The sequence below is a fragment of the Pelobates fuscus genome, chromosome 12 (assembly GCF_036172605.1).
Source record: "Pelobates fuscus isolate aPelFus1 chromosome 12, aPelFus1.pri, whole genome shotgun sequence".
NCBI classification, from domain to species: domain Eukaryota; kingdom Metazoa; phylum Chordata; class Amphibia; order Anura; family Pelobatidae; genus Pelobates; species Pelobates fuscus.
In genome coordinates this window covers 36,888,120-36,912,058 of record NC_086328.1, presented here as the reverse complement: position 1 = coordinate 36,912,058, position 23,939 = coordinate 36,888,120, and the positions used below count along the sequence as shown (strand labels likewise).

General features: G+C 41.3%; 1 protein-coding gene across 2 annotated transcripts in view; it reads left to right on the top strand.

The window, feature by feature from the left end:
• Positions 1–4,304: 4,304 nt before the first annotated feature.
• The window catches only part of LOC134579517 (cytochrome P450 2J6-like), a 63,826-nt gene continuing 44,191 nt past the window's right edge, over positions 4,305–23,939 (top strand). The window contains exons 1-9 of one of the 2 annotated variants that reach the window (XM_063438828.1): positions 4,305–4,491; positions 7,530–7,692; positions 13,299–13,451; positions 14,146–14,306; positions 15,690–15,863; positions 16,294–16,441; positions 16,539–16,726; positions 17,099–17,240; positions 18,684–19,135. In XM_063438828.1, coding sequence (XP_063294898.1) covers positions 4,330–4,491; positions 7,530–7,692; positions 13,299–13,451; positions 14,146–14,306; positions 15,690–15,863; positions 16,294–16,441; positions 16,539–16,726; positions 17,099–17,240; positions 18,684–18,865 — 1,473 coding nt within the window. In that variant the 5' untranslated portion in view covers positions 4,305–4,329 and the 3' untranslated portion in view covers positions 18,866–19,135. Of the gene's footprint in view, positions 4,492–7,529; positions 7,693–13,298; positions 13,452–14,145; positions 14,307–15,689; positions 15,864–16,293; positions 16,442–16,538; positions 16,727–17,098; positions 17,241–18,683; positions 19,136–23,939 lie in introns of those variants that run through there. The other variant, XM_063438829.1, reaches the window with a different exon arrangement.

The following is a 23,939-nucleotide window of genomic DNA, read 5'->3' as shown; positions in this document are numbered from 1 at the left end:
GATCAATATAGATTTATACAATTAGCAATACAGCTTATTAATAACAATTTGTGCAACTAAAATGTTATTTAGAATTTGATTGAAAATATCAGTTTCTCATAGTAATTGGTTAGAAAAATCACACAGCCTTTGTACTTTGTGACATCCTGAATTCTCCCTGGTGATGAAAAGGTTTGTAATGTGAAGAAGTTCAATAGTTTAAACCGGTTAGGAGGGTTTGGTATGTGTGATTATGATAAGCCTGTTGTGTTATCGAAGCGCCTGACTGTTTTGCCTTTTATGGACTCTTGCATTCTATTGCATGTTTTATGTGACAGGGAGATACGTTAAAGGGTGTATATCTATGATCTAATGCACCTTTTATTAGTAGCTACCATGTGCTATGCACTGATGCAATGACAAATCATACATTTCCTACCTGTTCTATGCAAAATGTTGTATATATTGTGTATTAATATTGTTTTTGTATTTTATTGTACCCTATTGCATCAATGCAATGTTTTGTGGACCCAGGACATACTTGAAAACAAGAGAAATCCGAATGTATCTTTCTTGGTAAAATATTTTATAAATAAATAAATATGTGTCAGAGGACAATTTATGGACAGGTTCTAATTGCCCTTTTTGATTATTCTATAGAGTAAATTAATTTAAGCAATGTTTCTTACCCTTGTCTTGGGACACCATTGCTTGAAACTTGTCCTCTTTATTAATCAGGCCACTGCTAACTGCAAAATTATATTTGCTACATTTTAAATAACAGTTAACAAATGGTCTGCCATGCTAATGCCAATGTTGGGCCCCTGACTGCGTTAGAGAAACAAAAAAAAGAAGCATTATGCCAAGATACTAACATCTTAATCTGTTTATAATTCAATATCCGGTGGGGGGAGGCCCCAATGTGATCTCGCTTCTGGCTCCAAGCGAAGCTACCATCTGTGGGATTATGACTGAACGCCTCTAAGTGCTATCTCTCTCCAAGCGCACCACATGTTCGCGGGGAACCCGGTGCTAAATCATTTGTAGACTACGGGGTTCTGGGTCAAGGTTTCGTGAGTACCAGAGCAGCTACCTCACTGCGATCTATTGAAAGTCATCCTGTGAGCCAAGGAAAATATATATATATATATATATCTGAAGCAAGAGGTACACCAATACCCATAAGCGGGTAATATACCACTGAAGCTCTTAAACTTATTTTAACTCCAGAAAGTGTAAGTGCACCTCTTTCTTTTTATTCCTCCAACACTCAAGACATACTACACTATCAATTGTTCAGTTTTTTGTTATTTCATATATCACAAAGGACATTTAAGGCACTACTCCCACCCCCTTTTCTACTACAAACACACACACGCTCACTACAGACAAGCTCCCTGACACACACACATGTTTACTGCAGACAAGCTCCCTGAAACACACACAAGCTCACTGACACACACAAACTCACTACAGACACGCTCACTGACATAAATACACACAAGCTCACTACAGACAAGCTCATTCACACAGACAAGCTCACTACAGACAAGCTCCCTGGCACACACCAGATAACTGACAAACACAAGCTCACTACAGATAAGCTCACTGACACAAACACACACAAGCTCACTCATAAACAAACACAAGCTCACTAAAGAAAAGCTCAGTGAAACACACACAAGCTCACTACAGACAAGCTCACTACAGACAAGCTCACTGACACACCCACACAAGCTCACTGACACACACATGATCACTAGAAACATATGTACAATAACAACAGATAGGAGCATGGAGGGTGCGTGTTACAGCACTGTAGCACCCATGGGGTGTCTGGCAGAAGCTCACTGGCACACACAAACTCACTATAGACAAGCTTACTGACACACAAACTCACTACAGACAAGCTCACTGACACACACAAGATCACTGACACCCACAAGTTCGCTACAGACAAGTTTAGTGATGCACAAGCTCACTACAGACAAGCTCAGTGACACCCATCAGCTCACTGACAAACACAAGTTCATTACAGACAAGTTCTGACACAACCACAAGCTCAGTAACACACACACGCTCACTAGAGACAAGCTCAGTGACACACAAACAAGCTCACTGACACCCACAAACTCACTACAGATAAGCTCACTGACACACACATATGTTCACTACAGACAAGCTCACTGACACACACACACATACACACACCCACACACAGGCTCACTACAGACATGCACACTGACCCACACAGAAGCTCACTAAAGACAAGCTCACTTACACACAAAAGCTCACTACATACATGCTCAATGACACACACACACAAGCTCACTGACACCCACAAGCTCACAACAGACAACTTCAATGACACACACAAGGTCACTAGAGACAAGCTCACTGTGCCTATCACTTGGGTCTCTGAGGGCAGTAAAAAAAATGGGCCAGGGAAAAGATCTGAGTGACTTTGACAAGGGCCAGATATTGATGGCTAGATAACTGGGTCAGAGCATCTACAAAACGACAAGTAATGTGGAGTCTTGCCACAGTGGTTAATACCTACAAAAAGTGCAATGAAGGGTAACAGAGTCATGTCCGACAAAGGCTCATTTATGCACGTGGAGAGCAAAGCCCTGGTTCAATCGCACAGAAAAGCTACTGTAGTTCAAATTGCTGAAAACATGCTGGCAATGATAGAAAGACATCAGGACACACAGTGCCTTGCAGTTTGCTTAGTATAGGAATGCGTAGTCACAGACCATTCAGATTGCCCATGTTGACCCCTGTCCACTGCCTGAAGTGCCTTTAATAAGGACGTAAGTGTAAGAACTGTATTATGCAAGAAGGTTTCCTGGTCTGATGCATCATGTTTTATTTTATATCTGGTGGATGGCCAGGTGCGTATTCGTCATTTACCTGGGGAAGAGATGGCAGTAGTATGCAGGCCGGAAGAGGCAATGTCATACTATGAGCAATGTTCTGCTTGGAAAGCTTGGGTCCTGGCATTCATGTGGATGTTACTTTGACACATAGCACCTATTTAGAGCTTGTTGTAGACCACATAAACCCCTTCATGGCAATGGTGTTCCCTGATGGCTGTAGCCTCTTTTAACAGGATAATGCATCCTGTCCCACAGCAAAAATAGTTCCAGAATGGTGTGAGGAACATGACAAAGATTTTAAAGTTTTGCCTTGGCCTCAAGATTCCCCACATCTCAATCCGATTGAGCATCTGTGGGATGTGCTGGAACAACAAATCCAATTCATGGAGGCCTCACCTCGCTATTTGCATGACTTAAAGGATCTGCTGCTAATGTCTTGGTGCCAGATACCACCGAACAAGTTCAGTGGTCTTGTGGAGTTCATGCCTCAATGCATCAGAGCTGTTTAGGCAGCACAAGGGGGACCTGCACAATAACACAAACGAGAAAATAAAATTGGTGAGGAAACAAGAGGCATATAGAATATAATAACATCCAACACCTTCTAGGGGCAGCAAACCTTTTGGATAAAATGGTATAACGATAAAACACAAAAGAAGTGTAGTCTGAACTACCTGTATAGGGACAGCAGTCCCATGTAGAAAATAAACTAGCACCTACTAAATATACAATAGTGTGTACAAAAAAAAACAACTAAATTATAGGGTACTGTGCTATTAGGGAGACGTACTTAAAAATAAATGAAAGTAATAAATAAGAAACACAGTGAAACATTTTTTTCTAACCAAAGTCAATTGCATAAAACTGATAAACATAAAATCCTATAAATCCAGCCCAATGGAATAAAATTATCGTGTTCCTTTAAAATGTGCTAACATGCAAAAGACATAAATTTTAACCCCTTAAGGACCAAACTTCTGGAATAAAAAGGAATCATGACATGTCACACATGTCATGTGTCCTTAAGGGGTTAAAGGGACAATATCAGTTTATTCCAATGGAGAGGATTTGTAGGATTCTTTATTGGTTTTTATGCAGTTGACTTTTCAGTAAGAACTTGGGTCACAAGAAATTTTTTCACTGTGTTTCTAATTTATTACTTTCATTTTTTTTTTTTTAATACCTGTCTCGTTATTAGCGCAGTCACATATATTTTAGTTTGGTTTTAATGTTGTGCCTAAAGGATTCAAAGTTATTAAAGCAGACGTGTATCACAGTCTGAAATTGCAAACCCAGTTACCCAAGTGACACCTTTGATGGCTAAGCAGACTATTTTCAAATACATTTCTATAGCATTATTGCAACATCCTTTCTGATGGGAGGGGAGTTATGTGGGTTGTACTTGTGTTGTATAAGTAACCTGAAACTGTATTTAACAGCCAGTGTTTGAAACGCACAGTATTCAGCCATAATGGAGCTCAGCACAGTTCTCTCACTTGTTCTAGTCCTGTTGGGCTACCTATGGTGGAAGATGTCTCGGCCAAAGTCCTTCCCTCCAGGTCCCCTGGCTCTGCCCCTCTTTGGAAATATATTGCAGATGGATTTTTCTAATCCTCTTAAAAATATGAAGGAGGTGAGTGTTGTTAACTGTTAATGTTATCTGAAAGTAAGTGGTGTATGAGTGCAAATCTGAGTACAAGTTAAATATTGCAATATGTTATATGTGAGGTAGGTAACAAACTACCCTTCTCTTTAATGCATCAGAGGTGAAGCATTGAAAATGCAAGAAATTTACCTTTAAGAAATTTACATCACACTGTGCTCTGGTCTCTGTGCTGTCACTACATATCCCTGGCTGAGATAATCAATATTGATAACCTTAGCCAATCCAATGCTTTCACATAGGGAAGCATAGGGAGGCTAGTGCACATGTGCGGGAAATGCTAGAATGTGGCAATCAAAGACTCTCTATGAGAGTAATTTGATCTATATCTGGGTTTAAATGAGGCATATTAACCCTGCAATGAAAATGTTGTCGCTACTGCGAAACTGCAGTGATTTTAGTTGCAGAGTTAAAAATACAGTGGCACTGTACCTAGAACTCTGTGCCTATAGTGTCCCTATACAAACTTAAAAGGCTCAGCAAATCATGTGGTGCTACAGTAGCACTCAGCAGCAGCAGGCCCGGACTGGCCATCGGGCATACCGAGCAAATGCCCGGTGGGCCGCGATGGCCATGGGCCGAGGCAGACAGGGGAGATCACAGGATCTCTCCTGTTGGCCCATGCAGAGCCGGCGTTATCCGAGCGCCGGCCCTGCTGTGTGCCTTCATGTGTCAGTGGGGAGATCTGAAATCTCCCTCACCGGCCCACAGGCACTGATATGCGGCCGCCGGCTGGCGAGGGAGGGAGGCAGGAAAGGACCCGGGGAGCTCTAGCCAGCAGCTACGACGGGTTCCTCTCGCGAGGTCGGAGCATTGCAGCGCTTACCATGGCATGCTAGAGTAGGGTTAGAGTTCACTGTCACCACTAAGACCACCAGGGATGGCAGCATGGTCCCTCCATGGCAGTACGGCTCTTCCCCCTCCCAGGCTAAAAAAAAAAATATTTAAATTAAAATAAACATATTCACACACACAGCACACTCACAAACACACAGCACCCTCAGACACACACAGCACCCTCAGACACACACAGCACACTCACACACACAGCACCCTCAGACACAGACAGTACCATCAGGCACACACAGCACCCTCAGACACATACAGCACACTCACACACACACTCTCACACATAGCACACTCTCACACATATACAGCACACACACACACATATATATATATATACATATATATATATATATATATATACATACCCACATGCTGCCCCCTTCACACATACACACAGCACACCCGACACACTGTGCCCCTCACACATACAATAAGTCCAAACATATAGATATATACTACAGCACCCCTCACACTGCATCACTACACACATTACACTCCAGATACACAATAGATCCCTTACCCTATATACACTTCGAATCTTCTACACACACACATAGACACAATCTTGGTCCTTTACACACTAGATCCCTTACACACACACTGCACCACCTACACACACTACATTCCTGACATACAAACTCTATGCACACACTACATTCCTTGTAAGCAAACACATACAACATTCTCTGAACACTATCTACAACCCCTACACACACTACATCACCTATATACACACAAACACTACAGCCCGTATGCACACACTCGCAACATTCCCTATACACACTATGCCCCCTATATACAGACTCTCTACAGCCCCTAGCCACACATATTACACCAAAAACACAAATGAAATCGACCTATTTACACAATACCACAGCACAATCAGCTCACTGTACACACACAAGCAGGCTCCAAATACATGCACCATACGCTTTCCTGGCCCTTGTGTCCTCTGGTATCCCACTTATGGAGACACCAGAGACAAGTTAAAAGCAAACATTTCTCATGCTAGAGCTCTTCAGCGGGGCTCTGCGCATTGAACCAACATGCTCACTTTGAGAGGAGGGCGTGCTTGTCATTAGTGATGACAAAACACACCCTCTCTGGCCCTGCCCTCTTCTTAGGGGGTGCTGAAAAATGCCCGGGCCTAATTTTTTTCCCAATCCGGTCATGAGCAGGAGGGAAACAATTAAGTTGTCAATCTGCAAAATCAACTTGTCATCTTACCATGGGATGGCACAGCACCAGGTTATTCCTTCCAGCATAACCACATCAGAGTGCTGTACTGGTTATGGATTTTTGGAATGCCCCTTTAATTTGGTTCTTTAATTTTTTTAAAGGTTCACTTTTTTACTAGTTCTTTAAATTCTTTCAAGGCTCACTTTATTCAATATCTGTTAAATTGAACTGTATAGGCAATATAACAACAACTTATTAGACATTTAGACAAAGTGGTTATGTTGCTCTCGCTTTCTTACCAAAAGGGATTAAACTGTTTGTGATTGGTTTCACCCCAAAGGTTGCTCTCCAGCACCATATCTCCCTGCCCCCAGCGGCATCTGATTTGTCCAATGCAGTTTGAATGCTGCCACGCAGTGTTGCCGCTGTTTGACTTAAGCCAATCGGTATTTTTCCATTCATAAATAAAGTACATGTGTTTCAGCTGCAGTAGCAGATTTTCTCATAGAAAAACATTTTGGACCTGCAGCGACGCTAAGCTCTGACAATCTATTTGGTGTTCAGCATTATCATACGGTGCACGATAACGACAAATGTAAAAACATTCAAAAATTTAAGTTCCTAAGGAGGAAGTGTCCCTAATGGCTGTGTGTGTATGTGCCTGATATCTACTAGAGTATATCCACTAGAGTAAATGTAAACATTGCTGTTTGCCAGAAAGGGCAGTGATTTAAATTGTCCAAGTAAAGGAAAGGATATGTGTACCAAAACCATGACATTAAGGTGTAGTAGTTTTGATGCTACCACATGTCCCTTTAATCTCCTTTACTGCAGTTTATATTTAGATCTTTATGGACCACAAGTTCTTTTGATTCCTAACCATTACATATGAGTTTACTTACTGTTTGTAAAATTGAATCTCGTAATGTGTGAAATGCTATATATTTCCTCTCTAAATCCGATTTCTATCTTTCAACCAGTTTTCTAAGGTGTACGGTCCTGTGTACAGTATTTATTTGGGTTCAACGCCAGCTGTAGTTGTTAGAGGTCTTAAAGCCATTAAAGATGTCCTGGTTATGAGAGGTCACGAGTTTGCAGATAGACCTCAGAACAGAATAACACGTATAGTGTCTGGTGAAAAAGGTACGGTTTTGGGGAAAATTACTTTTTTTTTTCTTATCTCTCTTTCCAGTGTGAGACTTTGAGGCTTTGTGGGTTAAATTATATTTATATTTTATTGTATTAGAACTTTTTCACATTAAGCAATTAACTTATCCAAAATAAAATGGTGAAGACCACTTCTGCCCATTGGAGTGGTCTGGGTGCCCACTCCCACTACCCTTAACCCTGCAACTGTAATTATTGCATGTTAAGACCTGCAGTGGTTATGGTACTGTGGTCTTCTATTCCTTTCCCAACAGCTGAGCATAAGTGATTATATGCCTCGTTTCCACTGAGCGGATCGGTTCGAGTTGGTACAGTCTGGAAGGTTTAGAATGGACCAGCCCATTCTGGTGAGCGTTTCCACTGCAAGTCAGACCTTCAGGGCCATGCAGGGTTTAGAAAAAATGCTCTTCCTGTCCACCAATCAATGGATTGTATAGTAGTTCCGCCCTAACCGAACCGTTCCATTTTCTATGGCCCTACATCTGAAGCAGGACCCTGAATGGATTGGTACGGTTCGCTTGTATGGACCACTTTCATAATGGAAACACCCAAAATAGCGAACCGTACCGAACTGAACCGAACCGATCCGCTCAGTGGAAACGAGGCAATAGCTGCAGCAGGGAGTAGAGGAATAGTGTAGATGAATGCAGCTTCCCAGACGATTCTCCCCAGCAAATAGAATATTTGAGCCTAGACTTCATGAAGAGTGTAACAGGAATGCAGTTTATTGAAAACACGCTGGCTTTTATGAGAAATCCTCCTGCAAGAGGACCTCCCACAGCAAACAAAGACATTAGCCAATCATCATACAGTTTTACAGTGATACACGCCTTCCCTCTGCCTGGGAGATATTGAGATAAGTTAAGGAACAAATCAATTATCTCCAGGCAGAGGGCACACAATTTTCCCAAAAGTTGGAACACCCCTTTCCCCACAAGGTATCCCCACAAATAACATATCCCCTGGTAGCCCCGATCTGGGGGACAAACATATCCAAATTTCACCCAGATCGGTTCAGGGGTTCTTAAAAAGTATGGAAGTCGTGTTTTACTGACCACACACGAGGCTCCTGCCCAAAACAGTTCCACAAATTCAGCGTGTGCGGTCGGTCAATTAAGAAAAAGGTAAAAAACAAACAAAGTACCGAATGGATCCTCCTGGCTCATAGGAGCGATTGCTCCCCTTGTCTGTACGAACAAAACTACTGAATGGCGCTCTTCTGGCTGTTCGGTAATTAAGAGAAGCCAGCGTTCGGTAGTTTCAGCGGTGGTTCGTGATGTTGAATGTCTCCATCCGCATTGCCGTTCTGCTTGCCCGGGCGGTACTGCAGTGTAAAATTGTAGGGTTGCAACGCTAAACGCCAGCGCAGCAACCGGGGATTGTCTCCAGAGATTCGGTTGAGCCAAATGAGGGGATTGTGGTCAGTAAGAAGGGTAAAGGCACGGCCATAAATGTACGGTTGGAGTTTCTTTAAGGCCCATACTAGCGCCAGGCATTCTTTTTCCACGGTGGCATAGCTGACCTCCCGAGGTAGTAACTTATGGCTGAGTTACCGGGTGTTCCATGCCATCTTCCCCCACTTGGCTCAGCACCGCTCCCAGCCCAAACATAGAGGCATCTGTATGAACGAAAAATGTCTTATTAGGGTCTGGGGCCGCCAATACTGGAGCTTCACTCAAAGCCGTTTTAAGTCTCTGGAACGCTGTTGCACACTCCGGGGACCACGTTACCTTCTTGGGTAGGAACTTTTTGGTCAGATCGGTGAGGGGTTTCGCTAGGGTGCTATACTCAGGGGCGAACTTTCTATAATACCCTGCGGTGCCTAGGAAGGCCAATACCTGCGTCTTGGTGCAGGGCTGGGGCCAATTGGCTGTGGCCTCTACCTTGGCTGGTTCGGGTCACTGTTTACCAGACCCTACTCTATGCCCTAAGTATTGGACCTCTGCCATACCCACATGGCATTTCTCGGGGTTCAGGGTGAGGCCGGCTTCTTGTAACTTCCCAAATACCGAAGCCAAGTGCAACAGGTGTTCCTCCCATGTGCCGCTATAGATGGCAATATCATCCAGATAGGCACATGCGAAGTCCTGCATTCCTTCCAGAAGTCGGTCCGCCATCCTTTGAAACGTAGCTGGGGCATTCTTCATCCCAAACGGCATAACCTGTAATTGGTATAGTCCGAATGGGGTGACGAATGCCGACTTAGGGATGGCGGCCGGGTCTAGCGGTATTTGCCAATATCCTTTGCACAGGTCCAGGGTAGTTAGGAAGTGCCCGCTGGCTATGCGATCGAGCAATTCGTTGATCCGTGGCATGGGGTATGCATCAGTGATAGTCCGGTCGTTCATTTTCCCGTAATCAATACAGAAGCGAGTCGTATCGTCTCGCTTCGGTACTAAAACCACCGGAGATGCCCAGGGACTTTGGGAAGCCTCAATAACCCCTAAATCTAGCATTTCCTGGATTTCCTTCAACATGCTAGTTCGTACTGCTGCCGGGATATGGTATGGCTGCTGTCTTAAGGGGGTCTCCCCCTGCGTCTCCACCCGGTGCACTGCGGCGGAGGTGTACCCGGGTAGAACTGAGAACAGCCCACTGTATTCCTGCAGCAGGTGTTTAGCGTCTGCCTGCTGAGTGGGGTCTAGTTTCTCCCCCAACCCAACCTATTCTAAGGTACCTTGATTAGCTACCAGCAGGTCGGGTAAGGGGAGCCCTTCACTATCATCCGTGGACGGGGCACAGATAGCGGCCACGTCCTCAGAGCGCTCAAAGTATGGTTTCAACATGTTCACATGAAAAGCTCGTCTGATCCTTTCATCTGAACATTTGGCTACAATATAGGTGGTGTCGCTAATTCGTTCCACCACTTTAAATAGCCCCTGCCAAGCTGCCTGGAGCTTGTCCTTCTTGGAAAGTCTGAGGGCTAGTACCTTTTGCCCTACTTCCAGGTTCCTATCTCGTGCTCCCCGGTCATACCATTGTTTCTGACGTTTCTGGGCCGCCTGCAGGTTCTCCCGAACTGATTCGGTTAGGGCCTGCAAGCGGTCCCGGAACACCAGCACGTATGGCAGAACTGGGATCCCTTCCTCTCCTGTGTTGCCCTCCCAGTGCTCCCGTATGAGGTTCAGGGGTCCCCGGACTTTTCTCCCGTATAGGAGTTCAAAGGGGGAGAACCCGGTGGACACCTGAGGCACTTCCCGGTAGGCAAACAGTAGATGAGGTAGAAATTTCTCCCATTGACCGTAGGACTCTGTGAACGCTGTGAGCCTTTGCTTAAGCGTGCCGTTGAACCGTTCACAGAGACCGTTAGTCTGGGGGTGGTAGGGCGAGCTAAATAATGTTTTACCCCGCAGCTCTGCCACAACTGTTGAGTTACAGTTGCCGTAAACTGGGTTCCCTGGTCTGAAAGTATTTCCCGAGGAAACCCTACTCGGGAAAAGATCCTGACTAGAGCCTCTGCTACTGTCTCTGCCTCAATGTTGGAGAGCGCCACAGCCTCAGGGTACCTGGTGGCGTAGTCCACCACCGTGAGGATGTAGCACTTACCGGAGGAGTTGGGTTTGTTGAGAGGCCCTATCAGGTCTACTGCCACTCTGTAGAATGGTTCTTCTATTATAGGTAAGGATCGTAACTTGGCCTTAGGGTGATCCCCCCTTTTCCCTATCCTTTGACATGTGTCACATGTCCTGCAGTAGGACTGCAAATCTTTTGATATCCCTGGCCAGAAGAATGTCTGGGTAAGGCGGTCCTTAGTCTTTTTGATACCCAGATGCCCTGCTAGCGGGATATCATGACTGAGCCACTAGAGGGCACTTCCATGTCTATAGCACAGGTTTTCTGTGCTAGAGCGTCGCTGGACGTCCTCACGCTGTGTGAGGACCTCCAGCGTCGCTCAATTCCCCATAGGACAGCATTCAATGCTTTCCTATGGAGAGCTCTAATGCGCATGTGCCGCGCACGCGCATTAGGTCTCTTCAGCCGGCGGGCGGGATCAATCTCCCCTGCCGGCTGCTGTTATAAATGGGAAGAGCGGCGGTGACCCGAAACCACCACCGAGGGACGGGTGGTGGGAGGGAGAGGGGATCTGCAGTGCCAGGAAAACAGATTGTTTTCCTGGCACTGGAGAGTCCCTTTAAAGTCACTCTAAACAGCACTGATATGAATAGCAAATGGCAGAATTGTATACACAACAGACTGGGGTGTGGGGTTATTGATATAGTGATTTTTTTTTTATCTATTTACATTTTTCTGCAGTTATAATGAATTACAGGCAGGGATGCCTTGCACATTAACGTATATAAGAAACATCTTTTGTGTTGCCTTAGAAAAGCCCTTTTAAAAAGAAAATATATTTCAATATGTTGTAAATGCATACAGCTTGGTGAGATCTACTGATCAAGCCGCCTCGGGCTTGTTTGGTTCAAAGACATTGGAAACATTTTAAAGAACACTATAGTGTCAGGGATACAAACATGTATTGTTGACACAATAGCTGTAAAAACCTAGTTAAGGTGTCCAGCCACCTTTGCTCTCTTTGAAATGTTTTTTACTGACCTTTTTTCCCACGGTCTCGTCGTGGCTGGCAGCACTCAGCCTACTCTAAATGTGACGATATCAGTCAATCTAATGCTTTCCCATGGGAGGCTATTGCACATGCGCGGCAAAACACAGCACTGCACCGATCAGCATCTCCTAGTACAAATGCTGCTGTGCAGCAGTGACACAGGCAGCCCCTCTAGTGGATGCTACTAGAAATGTTATTAGGCAGTAATGTAAGCCCTGCTTTTACTCTGAAAAGGCAGTGTTTACATTAAACAGCATGCAGTGACATACTATACACACCAGAACAACTACATTAAAGGGAACCTATAAGCATCAAAACCACGTCAGTCTATTGAAGTGGTCTGGGTTCAGTGTCCGTATTGCACTTAGTCCTGCAATGTAAAACATTGCAGTTTTAGAGAAACTGCAATGTTTACATTGCAGCACTAAGACTGAAACTATTGGCTGTCTACCTAGAGAGCTTTCGCGAATTTACCAGACTTTGGGTTGCCTAACTGGCACTGGACGTCCTCACGCTCTGTGTGAGGACATCCAACTTCAGTGATATCCCCATAGGAAAGCATTGAATCAATGCTTTCCTAGGGGGAAGGCCTAATGCACCCGCTGCACATTCACATTAGGTCCACCCATCTGCTGACTTTGGAGGAGATGGAGCAAACCCAGCAAGAAGGGACATCAGCGCTGGAATTGGATAGTACTTAAAGGTGTGTTTTTTTTAACCCTTTGTGTACGGGGGAAGAGCAAGGGAGGGACCAGAGGGCACTATAGTGTTAGGCATAAATATCTGTATTCCTTGTAATTTAGAATTCTATTAAGCTGTAGTTGTTCTTGTGACTACAGTGTCCCTTTAAAAATAGACAGTACTTTACTCTCCTCATAATTTTTGCTTTTAATGTTGATATAATTGGGATACAGCTGATTGGTAGTGGAAATATCACAGTTGCAAAGCCTCAGGATTAGTTGGGATTGATCTATGCACTGCTCAATCTTCTTGGTTTGATTTGGTTTTCTTTCTCCAGGTTTGGTGGTGGCTCCTTATGGCCGGGCATGGAAAGAACACAGACGCTTCACCCTTTCCACACTACGGGATTTTGGTCTTGGTAAAAATTCCATGGAGGAGAGGATTACTGAGGAGTGTGTGTATTTAATAGAGGACTTCAAAAAGAACAAAGGTAAGCATCAATTTTTCAACGCTTGGAATGCTTTTGTCCAGAGACTCTCATTTCCGAGAAGATAGAAATATCTTAAACTCTTTCGCTTTCCCATATACTAGAGCAGAGTTGGTTAAAAGAAGAACCCTCAGATGTTGTAGAAGTGCAACCCTCATGCTGATTTTCCAGCCTTTTGAGAGATTTGGTCCCCATCAGAGACTGAATATCACAGAGGCTTCATTTCAGTTTCTGTCTACGTATGTCTATGCTTTTTAATTGCCCTTTTACATCAAAAATAAATTAATCAACACCGTGCAAGAAAACTGAAAATACCTATTCAAGTGCCACAAATTTTTATTAGAGAGCGATATTCGGTAATACTATCCAACCACAAAATACAATTAAACAGTTGAAATGTCTCGCACTGCACGCCCTAATATAGTTTAAAAATTAAAACCTTTGCTGGATGCTTGTGTCCTTACTATTTAGATTGCATATAACATTTTATCTCTACTAGTTATTATGTAAACCTTGGTGCTAAATATTGTAAACCAAGTACATTTTAGTATTTACTCAAAGTGCTCTTGCAAGGATTAAAAACACTAGTCTGCACAACTCAAACTATTTTGCACCCATAACTATTTTAACTGTGTTCCAGGCTTGGGGATCCATTCCATTATGCTATTGTGTGATACCCATAATTGATGTTTTTCAGATGACTTGTATGACCCACAAAGTGTAATTAATAATGCTGTATCCAACATCATTTGTTCCATTGTGTTTGGAAGACGTTATGAGTATGATGACACCACATTCTCACAAATTCTTAATCTTGTCAATGAGCACATGAAGATGACAACAGGTTTTTGGGCCCAGGTATGTAGCATTTTAGCTATTCTGGAGTGTCAAGCCGCAAGAGTTAAAGAATCAGAGATTAAAATAGAGCAATTCAAAAACAGCAATTCAAGCTCAATGAGTAAATTAAATTGCATATTCTATAATTTAAATGGCCATGCCGTTTTGCTCCCACAATGTAAAATATTGCTGTTTCGGAGATATGGCAATGTTTTAATTGCAGGCCTAACAGGTGCTTTATTTTCCAGAACTGAGTCTTACTCGGTTCTTCACCTCCAACATACTTACCCATTGCATGAGGACACAGAATGTCCTTATAGAAAAGCACTGGATTCAAAACTTCTGTTTGAGAAGCATTTGATTGGTACATTATGGTTTAGTAGCAGGGGTACACATGAGTAACCTACATAACAATCATTCCCAGTGTGTCGTATAAGGGTGGTGTCTCGTTATCTGTGCCTGGCCATCATTGGCTGCCACTAAAGAGGGGAATTGCGAAGGGAAGTGGTGGGGTTCTTCCTTATCTATATGTATCTATATCTTCTTCTCCCCCCTTTCTGTTGGCCTGTATTCTGATCTAGTGTTCAAAGCCATCTGTCTCTGACTTTGTTTGTTTTATTACTGGTGTTGGAGATATGTCAACCATGGTAGCCAGTTTTTGTTAAAGACCTTTTGTTGGTCAGTTGAAGCAACCAATATTTTTTCGTATAAATAATATTGGTTGATCTTGTTTTTCAATTGTTTTTCAACTGTTCCATTGTGTTGCATAGCTCTTGTTTCCAATATAATGCTATTCAATGTATTGCCGCCGTAATAGGTATGGTTGCCAATTGCCTACTTTTTTATGTAGGTCTTGTAGGAATAAAAGGAATACGTATGTGAGAGCTGATCCCATGACACCCTAAACTTTTAGTGCCGAAATGACCCTGTCAACTCCTTTCCATAAAGGTTGAATAACCGCACACTCCCACCATATGTGGATCATGGTTGCTTCTGCAGTGCCACATCTCCAGCATTTTGCTGATAATCAGCGATACAGTTTGCTTGGTGTCAAATGCCACTGGTAAACCAGTTTTTTGTGGGCCTCTACATGGGAGTAGAATTTTGTGATGCCATTTAAGGCATTAAGAGTCAATAGTCATTCTCTGCCAGATGGGGCAGTGTTGAGCATGCCGACCATTGTGATACGTAAGTGTGTTGTTTTTCAGGGATGCTGCCCAATAATAAATTTTTAAAAGAAGAACAGGGGTCCGTGAATCCTAAATATCCCAAGTAACACTAAAGGTTAACAAAAAAAAAAAAACACCCATCCCCCATAGTGTTCTTTTAAACTTTTTAACAGAAGCAATTATTAAGCCTCCTTTACTAATGCATTTCCCCTGACTACTTTTTATCTGTTTCCAGCTGTACAATGCTGTGGGATTCGTCCAATATCTCCCCCTACCACACCGGAGAATGTTTAGAAATGTAAAGACTGTTTATGCATTCCTTGGAGATGTCTTGGAGGAACACAGAAGAACGAGGGTAGTCGGAGAGCCCAGAGACTACATAGACTGTTATCTGGAAGAATTGGACAAGGTATTATATACATATACAGGGCACACAATTTGCATTAACCTCTAGCCAAGGGAGAGTGAAAATGTTGTCCTGGTGAATGTGACATGGACCATCCAGGTTTCTATTGACTAGTAACGTTTAAGGCCTGGCTAATGGTTTATAACTTAAAAATCTTAAGCCAGGTTATAAAAGTTACTAGTCACTGCATATATATAATATTTTATAATGTTATGCAAAGTTGTAAAGTACACTGCCTTGTGAAGATAAAAAGTATGCAGTAGGTGTACCTTGGGAATTTTTCTCTAACTGAAATGTGACTTGGTCCAAAAAAGGTTAGAAACCACTACCCTACCTAGACTATTGTATTCTTCAAATATTTCTTCTTAATATGTTATTTGGTATATTTTGGAATGCAGCAGACTGATTCAGTCTTAACTCGATTTCTGTTTAGGAGAGAAAGGAAAGTAACAATAAACAGACATTTGACAATCAGAATCTCTTTGCTTGCGTAGTGGATCTGTTTGTGGCTGGAACGGATACCACATCTGCCAGCCTGCAATGGGCTCTGCTGTATATGATGACTTATCCAGATATTCAAGGTATACCCTATTCATTTTGCAATTGATTTAAAATGTGATGCTTTTTAGAACGTTACTGATGACATTAATGCATTTCTATGTAAATGTAATGTTTCAGAAAAGTGTCGCAATGAAATAGACAAAGTTCGGGGAGACAGAGCCCGGCTTGATTATGGCGATCGAGTGAGCATGCCGTACACACAGGCTGTCCTTCAAGAAGTACAGCGTTTTACAACCATTGTACCACTTGGCGTAGCTCATACATCACAAAATGATATAGAATTGAATGGATTTTCTATCCCTAAGGTTAGTAAAGAAACATTGCTGCTGATGAGGGTATTAATAAACAAACACATTGTTTGTTAACCCATTCACTGTCATTGGTTTCATATTCCATTGCATTGCAAAGTGAAATATATTACAGTAAATCCACTTTGCCTCCACTCCAGTAATGGTCTTCACAAGTTTAAAAATCCCATTTCCGAGCTCTTCCTATCCATCTTTTTAAAATAAATCACCCCTTAGCCCTCCATTGCATTGAAGCTGCAAGGTCAAAGTATACAAGTATCCTGAACGACATCTGAGTGTGGGATGAGAATGGATTAATCGGAAGGCATTTGTACATTTATTCAGTGACCAACGTATATTTCTGTTTTATGTTTCTTTTTTTCCAATTAGGGAACTTTCATTATAACTGATCTATCTTCATTGCACCGTGATGAGACTTACTGGAAATATCCACATGAGTTTAATCCAAAGAACTTCTTGAATGACGATGGGGAGCTACTGAAAGCAGAATCATTCTTACCTTTCTCTGCAGGTAAATTGCTGAGTCACAGGTTGACTATGTGCAAAAGTCTTTTCCAGATATGGCTGTGATAAATGGAATTTCAGTGTACACCTTCTGTTTTCATCCCTGGTTTTCTGATCTTGTGACATGATTAATAATGCAATCATGCTAGTTCAGGAAGATAACAACGCGCTTATTGAGCCAAGAACATAACAGAGCTCTTATTTGTGGGCTCGGCCTGCAATGTAAAACCTATAGCATACGGTCTGAGATGTACCAGGGCCTCCAGTTAAGGTAGGCCTGAAGAGGGCCAACCAGAGTGGATAATTGGTAGGCCTATTATTGGGAGGGACTTGTGTGGCAGAACACAAATATGGGGTGCATCAATGTTAGGGTTGTAGGTAGGGACCTAAAAAAAATACTTCCAGCCCTTCTTTCTGAATTACCATATCGACAGTAGATAAAAGATTAGGACATTCCAGTCCCCCTGACCGAACAGTAATCAACCTTGTATGAAAACCTTCTGAGAAGCCCCTTAACAAGGAAAGTTGCAATATTCTGAAGTGTAGTTACCCAGCAATTCAGGCAAGGCATACAAATTAATTTGTGCTAGTCATAAATTAGCATGTTATTTAACCAGACACAGAACATTATTGGGCTCTTTGACAGTTGGTATAGAATTCCTGCCTATGTGGGTGTACTGAAAAAATGATGTCTCAGAGGGAGGGTTTTTTCACCTGTTATGAAGGTGTTATTATTATGCCCACAAATACAGGCCGATGTACTGTATACTTCCCAGGAAAGCTGAACATCCCTAGCCTTATTTACTAGGTAAAACCATGTTTAGCAAAATAAGTTGACTTTAAGGAAGAGGGAAAAACACTCATACTGCCCCTCCCTCTTTTATTCCATTCTGTGTGCGGGGGGGGAGGGTAATTTATTAGTAAATGGCCCTTACCGCTTTCACCCCCCATTTATAATGAGGTAATGAGAAAAATTATATAATGTGTATTGCAATAGGTCCCTACCCTTTCCTCCATACTCTGGGATGTGAGGTTGAGGGCACTATAATAACAGTACCCTAATTTATAGAACCAGGCATGGCCTAGTCCATTGGTTCTACTCAATAAAGGTCCAGAGAGAGACAGTTCCAATTTTCCTACTTTATTTTTTTAAAGAAAGGGAAGTTTTGCATCTCAAAGTTATTTTGCAATTTCGCCATCCTAGAGATTAACCCATCTGCATTGGTATATTTATTTTTTCCCCAACTAGCATTTTTTTTTTACAATTGCATTTATGCAGGAACAAACCTTGGAACTTTAAAGTGCTAAATTAATAAGATACAAATATTTAAGTTTACATATGTAGTTTAAGTTGAAAAATGATGAGCATTGTTTAGAATCTATTTAAAAATATTATATTGACGTCTAGCCCATTGTTCCATTCTGTTCTCTATGTAATATCTCTTCTTAGGCCCGCGAAGTTGCATTGGGGAAAATCTCGCTCGGATGGAAATATTCCTTTTTTTTACCACTCTCCTGACACACTTCGAATTCCACTGGCCAGACCCCAAATCTCCTCCAGATCTCACACCAGTGTTTGGGATCTCCCAGTCCCCGAAACGCTTTAAGATGCGCTTAGTATCACGTGACTAAATCTGATCATAAAAAAAAGAAGATGGACGAATACGCACAACCAAAAACATGCATTTCTCCCAACAAATCAGAGTGGAAAAATTTAACTTTGGGAGAAATAGAGCACACAGAACCAATCACTACTTACTACTGTCATATTGCTATCTTATAATATTGTCATTTTATTTGACACGGGGCATTGGACCGCTTTGTGCACACAGTCATGTTTCCCACCGAACCTAGACTTGTAGGTTATTAGATCCTGCAAAATGTGTTCTTTATAGGATTTGAGTATAAAACCTGAAATTTGCAGCATTGGCGGCATTCGTTCAAGACTTGATGAAACACGTATACAACATGTTACCGCAGAGGAAAAGGGGAACAGTAACAATGGGCTCCAAACTAGATGCCAAATGTTATCAAGATTCATTGATTTTTTTTTAACAAAGGAAACTTCTTCAATGTTTGCCTCATTTCTTTGCAATCTATTCAAAGCTTTATTACCACATTGGCCAATGATAAATCTTCTACCACTAGAGACGGCATTGTGAAGTGAATACACCTCACTGTCAAAATGACCATCATGTCAACAGTACAACGATCATATCTGTACCTGTTAGAGGCTTGTATTGTAACCTTTTAAATCTGCAGATTACCAGAGATGGAACACTTAGCTTACTTAGCTTACCAAGCTAGGTGTAGACCAACCAATAATCCTTCTAACCACAGATGAAAAAACGAAAATGTAAATCATTCCAGTTGGAGGAAAAGGAGACGTCCCCCTTATCCCCATCCCACCTCCTTAAGTCAACTGAAATTGCACGATGTTGTTTAGATTTACTCGTTGCTGACATTTAGGGTGAATAAGAACTTGAAACATGCTTTATATTTTTTTTCTCATATCCTATTGTGATTCACGAGATTGTAATTTTTTACCTTTAAATCTTGTACATTATAACTATATGTTATATATATATACTATTCTTTTGGTATGCTATGTGTATCTGATTTGACATATATCCATTAGTAGTTTAATAACAAAATGTGTATTTCTGCTTCTCAGTATGATTACTCCCTATGTTTGTTATACAATAAAATATAACTTTAAAAATAACATTAGGAGTCAAATACATTACTTAAAGGCAAATCACTCAATTTGTTAAGCAAGGGGTATACCATTAATATCTTTATTCATATATATTTATATATATATATATATATATATATATATATATATATATTAATTGATATTTTACATACATCAGACTGACATACACTAAATACATTGGCAATCTAAGGTCTTCATGCCCAGTCTTCATGATGCAGAATGTTGTTAAAGTTCTAATAGAAAAGCACTGGATTGAGTGCTTCTTTGTGATAACAGAGCACGAAGATAGCAGAGCATGCGGTGTATGATAATATTTTTTTAAATATATGTATATATATTTTTTATCATTAGCTTATTTATTTATTTATTTTATAATGCGAACTTGAATCTTAAAGCAAAAAGCAACACTCTATCTTTAAAATTTAGAGTGTGGATTTTACCATCTTCTTGTTATATGAAGTTATATTATTATTGCACTGTTGGTCAGGTTTGAGAATGTGGAAGAGAGCCTTAGGACCATTTTATGCATGAACTGGATGCCACAATTCAGGACTATCTGGGCAAATAGGATGGCAGTCACTCATGTGTGTATCAGTGTGTCTGTGCAACTGTATGCATTGCAGTGTTTTTATATATGTGTCTGTGTATCTGCATATGTGGCAGTGTTTGTATATGTGTGTCTGTACATATGTATGTGTGTCAGTGTGTGCATAGGTGTATCTGGTGTGTAGTGTGTATCTTTGTGACCGTGCAACAGTATGTGTGTTAGTATCTGTGTATCTGCATGTGTTGCAGCATTTGTATCTGTGTGTCTGTACATCTGTATGTGTGTCATTGTGTGTAATTGTATATGTCAGTGTTTGTATCTGTGTGTCTGTATCTGCATGTGTGTCAGTGTTTGTATATGTGTGTCTGTGTATCAATATGTGTGTCAGTGTCTGTATTTGTGTATCAGCATGTGTGTCAGTGTTTGTATCAGTGTGTCCATGCAACTATGGACATGTCAGTGATTGTGTCTGTGTATTTACATGTGTCAGTGCATGTGTCTGTGTATCTGCATGTGTGGCAGTGTGTGTATCTGTATGTACCTGTGTGTCTATCTTCATGCATATTGGGGCACACAACTTATTTGTTGCAATCACCGTGTTTCAGCAACAATGGTTGTCATAGAGAAGCATTGCGACTTGTTCTATGAGAAGTACTCACTTCTGCTTTAAAGCGAATGAGAAAGGAAAACCTTCCAGATGCTTCATAACCAGATGGCTCTACTAAGGGGGTTGATATAAGTGATGATTTCTCTTGAAATTGATACTAATACAATAAAACCTGAGAGGACATTGTTATTATTATTGGTATTTATATAGCGACAACATATTCCGAATTGCTTTAGAATATACAAAATAGGAAAATGCAACAATAAATTAGACAATTACAAAATGTTACAGGAATAGGTTGATGAAGACCATACTCCAACGAGTTTACAATCTAGAGCAGGGGTTCCCAATTAATTTTCCCCATGGAACCCCTTTAACATAGTGTATCAACATCGTGGAAAAATCAGAAAAGTGATAAAAGCCAAACACTAAAGCGTTTTAACTTTAAAATAGGCATTTGCAATGTGTAGACACTTTTTCTTTACGTGGAAAAGTTCACGAAAACGTGTTAGCGTGTGGATTTTACCACCACTCAGGACTCTCTTGGCAAAATTGGGCTTGTAGTCACCCATGAGATGAAATATACAGGAGTTCTGTTTTTAAAAGCTTATCATAATTATTCTAGATCACCGTGTGGATAAGAATATTCATTTTCAATGTATGCCATATTCTGTGGTGTGGAATAACAGATGTGTTTGGACCAACTTGCTGGGGGGGGAGGCAGGGGGCAGGTACGTCTACCAAAAATGTATTTGTGTACTGCTGCTTCAAGAATTCCACCAGATACCCAAAACTCACCACAGGAACGATGAGGAATATTCATATTGTATACCCTTCCTTACTTGTAGCAATCACATGGATATCCTATTTGTCATAGATACAATAGGCACATATAGGCCTTGATTATTCAATAGTTAGATTCTTCAAAAATGTCCATATACTTTAATGTTGGCTTCTATTGGTAAAACATTTGAAATGTTTTTCTAACAGTATTGGATCATTTGGAAAGCTTATTTAATTGAGGCCATAGTTAGACCCCCACCAATAGACTATTCCCATGTTGGCAACAGAGTTGCGCTTTGCTCTCAAATACCCTCACAGTAATGCAGAATGCAGCTGTCTCTTCACAGACCCCAAAGAGTCGCATTCGTAATATAACCAATACAGCCTTACCCTCAGTACTCTGAAAGCACAAACACACCTTTTCAATCGCTCTTCATACAGAGGTAATACATTATTACTTGGTAATCGTGCTGGGACACGCTGTCCCACCCACAGTGGATTTTCTTGCAGCCTTTTAACAGAAATAGATATATAAAAATATGTCCAAAGGATCAACGCTAATATACTAGACATTACAGCGATAAATATAAGGCAGCACACCTGAAAAATAGGGCTCCCTCACAGGCCCTATAGAGACAAAGCAAAAAAAGTGGAGGGGGAGGCGGCGCCACAGGTAAAAAAAAACAAAAAAAAACCTAATTATAAACTATACAAGCATATATACAAGACACTACATAAGAGATAATACATATAAGATTAAGAAAAAGAGTTCAAAATATGGATAATGAATAATAATCAGGAGTCCAAAAAGTAAGTCCAAAAGATTCTATGCATGATAAATACAGCAAAAAGTCCAAATAAAACCTTGAAGTCAATCACAATCTTCTCTGGGGAAGTATTCCTCAGTATGGTATGGGCATGGGATATTCTTGAGATCTGTATGAAAAAGATAAAATAAAAAAGACAGCAAATAATGGGGCAGTATATCCCAACAGGTACTAAGTACTATTTTGTAAGAGGTCTACATGGTCCTACTCACGTTTTCCAGAGCTATAAGACTAGCTCAAGTGTGGATGGCATAGAGTGGTACAATCCCCACTTATAGGATGCATGAAGTTTTGTAGTAGATGGATATCTTGTTGGTATAAGGACCATATGAAATATAAAATAAACAATAATAGTGCTTATTGTATAAAAGCCCAAGGTAAAATAATAAAATACCATTTGGTTACTCACATTTTATTGATATATAATAATAATCAAAATAAAGATAGCACTCCAGGGACTTGAAGTAAGGTAAAATAAAACTTACATTCAGCAGATGACAGTAAAAATCAACGTTTCAGTTCACCACGGAACTTTCATCAGGATAACAGTGCAATACAACACCCAGTGCTTAAATACCATACATGTTAATGAATACATTACATACAGATAACACTCACCCTTCACCCCTGTGATTGCTATAGCTGACCGCTCGCAAAATCGCAGGTTAACTTGACCCGGCTTTGGAACCGCTGCAGCAGTGTTGGAAACTGCTGTGTACTGAATGCGTTCCAGTCGGTTACCACAGAAACCGGTGGAATGAAAGGGGGCGTAGCCATTCGTTGTGCGCCCCATTACCATCGACACACGTTCGTTTCTGTGGTGCCGCGATCGTTGCACACAATGACAGAAGAGAGAAGGGAGCCGAAATAATAAGTGTACAAAGTGTGATGTTAAAAACATATTGCATGGCACCAGTGGGGAAGAAGTCTGAGGTGCCAAAGTAAGATTAAAATATGGTTGTGGAAAACGAGTATCAAACAATATGACAGGCTTACTATGCAGCATTAGTACTGGTGTAGTCAAGTTGTTGATCTTTTCAAGCATTTGTTCTGTGGACTCTGGTGTCCCATTCCAGATCATTATAATGTCATCGATATAGCAACGATAAAATGTGATATTATTTTGAAATAAAGTTAGAATGTGCTCTTGCTCATAGACGTACATGTATCCATTTGCATACATTGGAGCCATTGCTGCCTCTATCAAGGTTCCTGATACAACA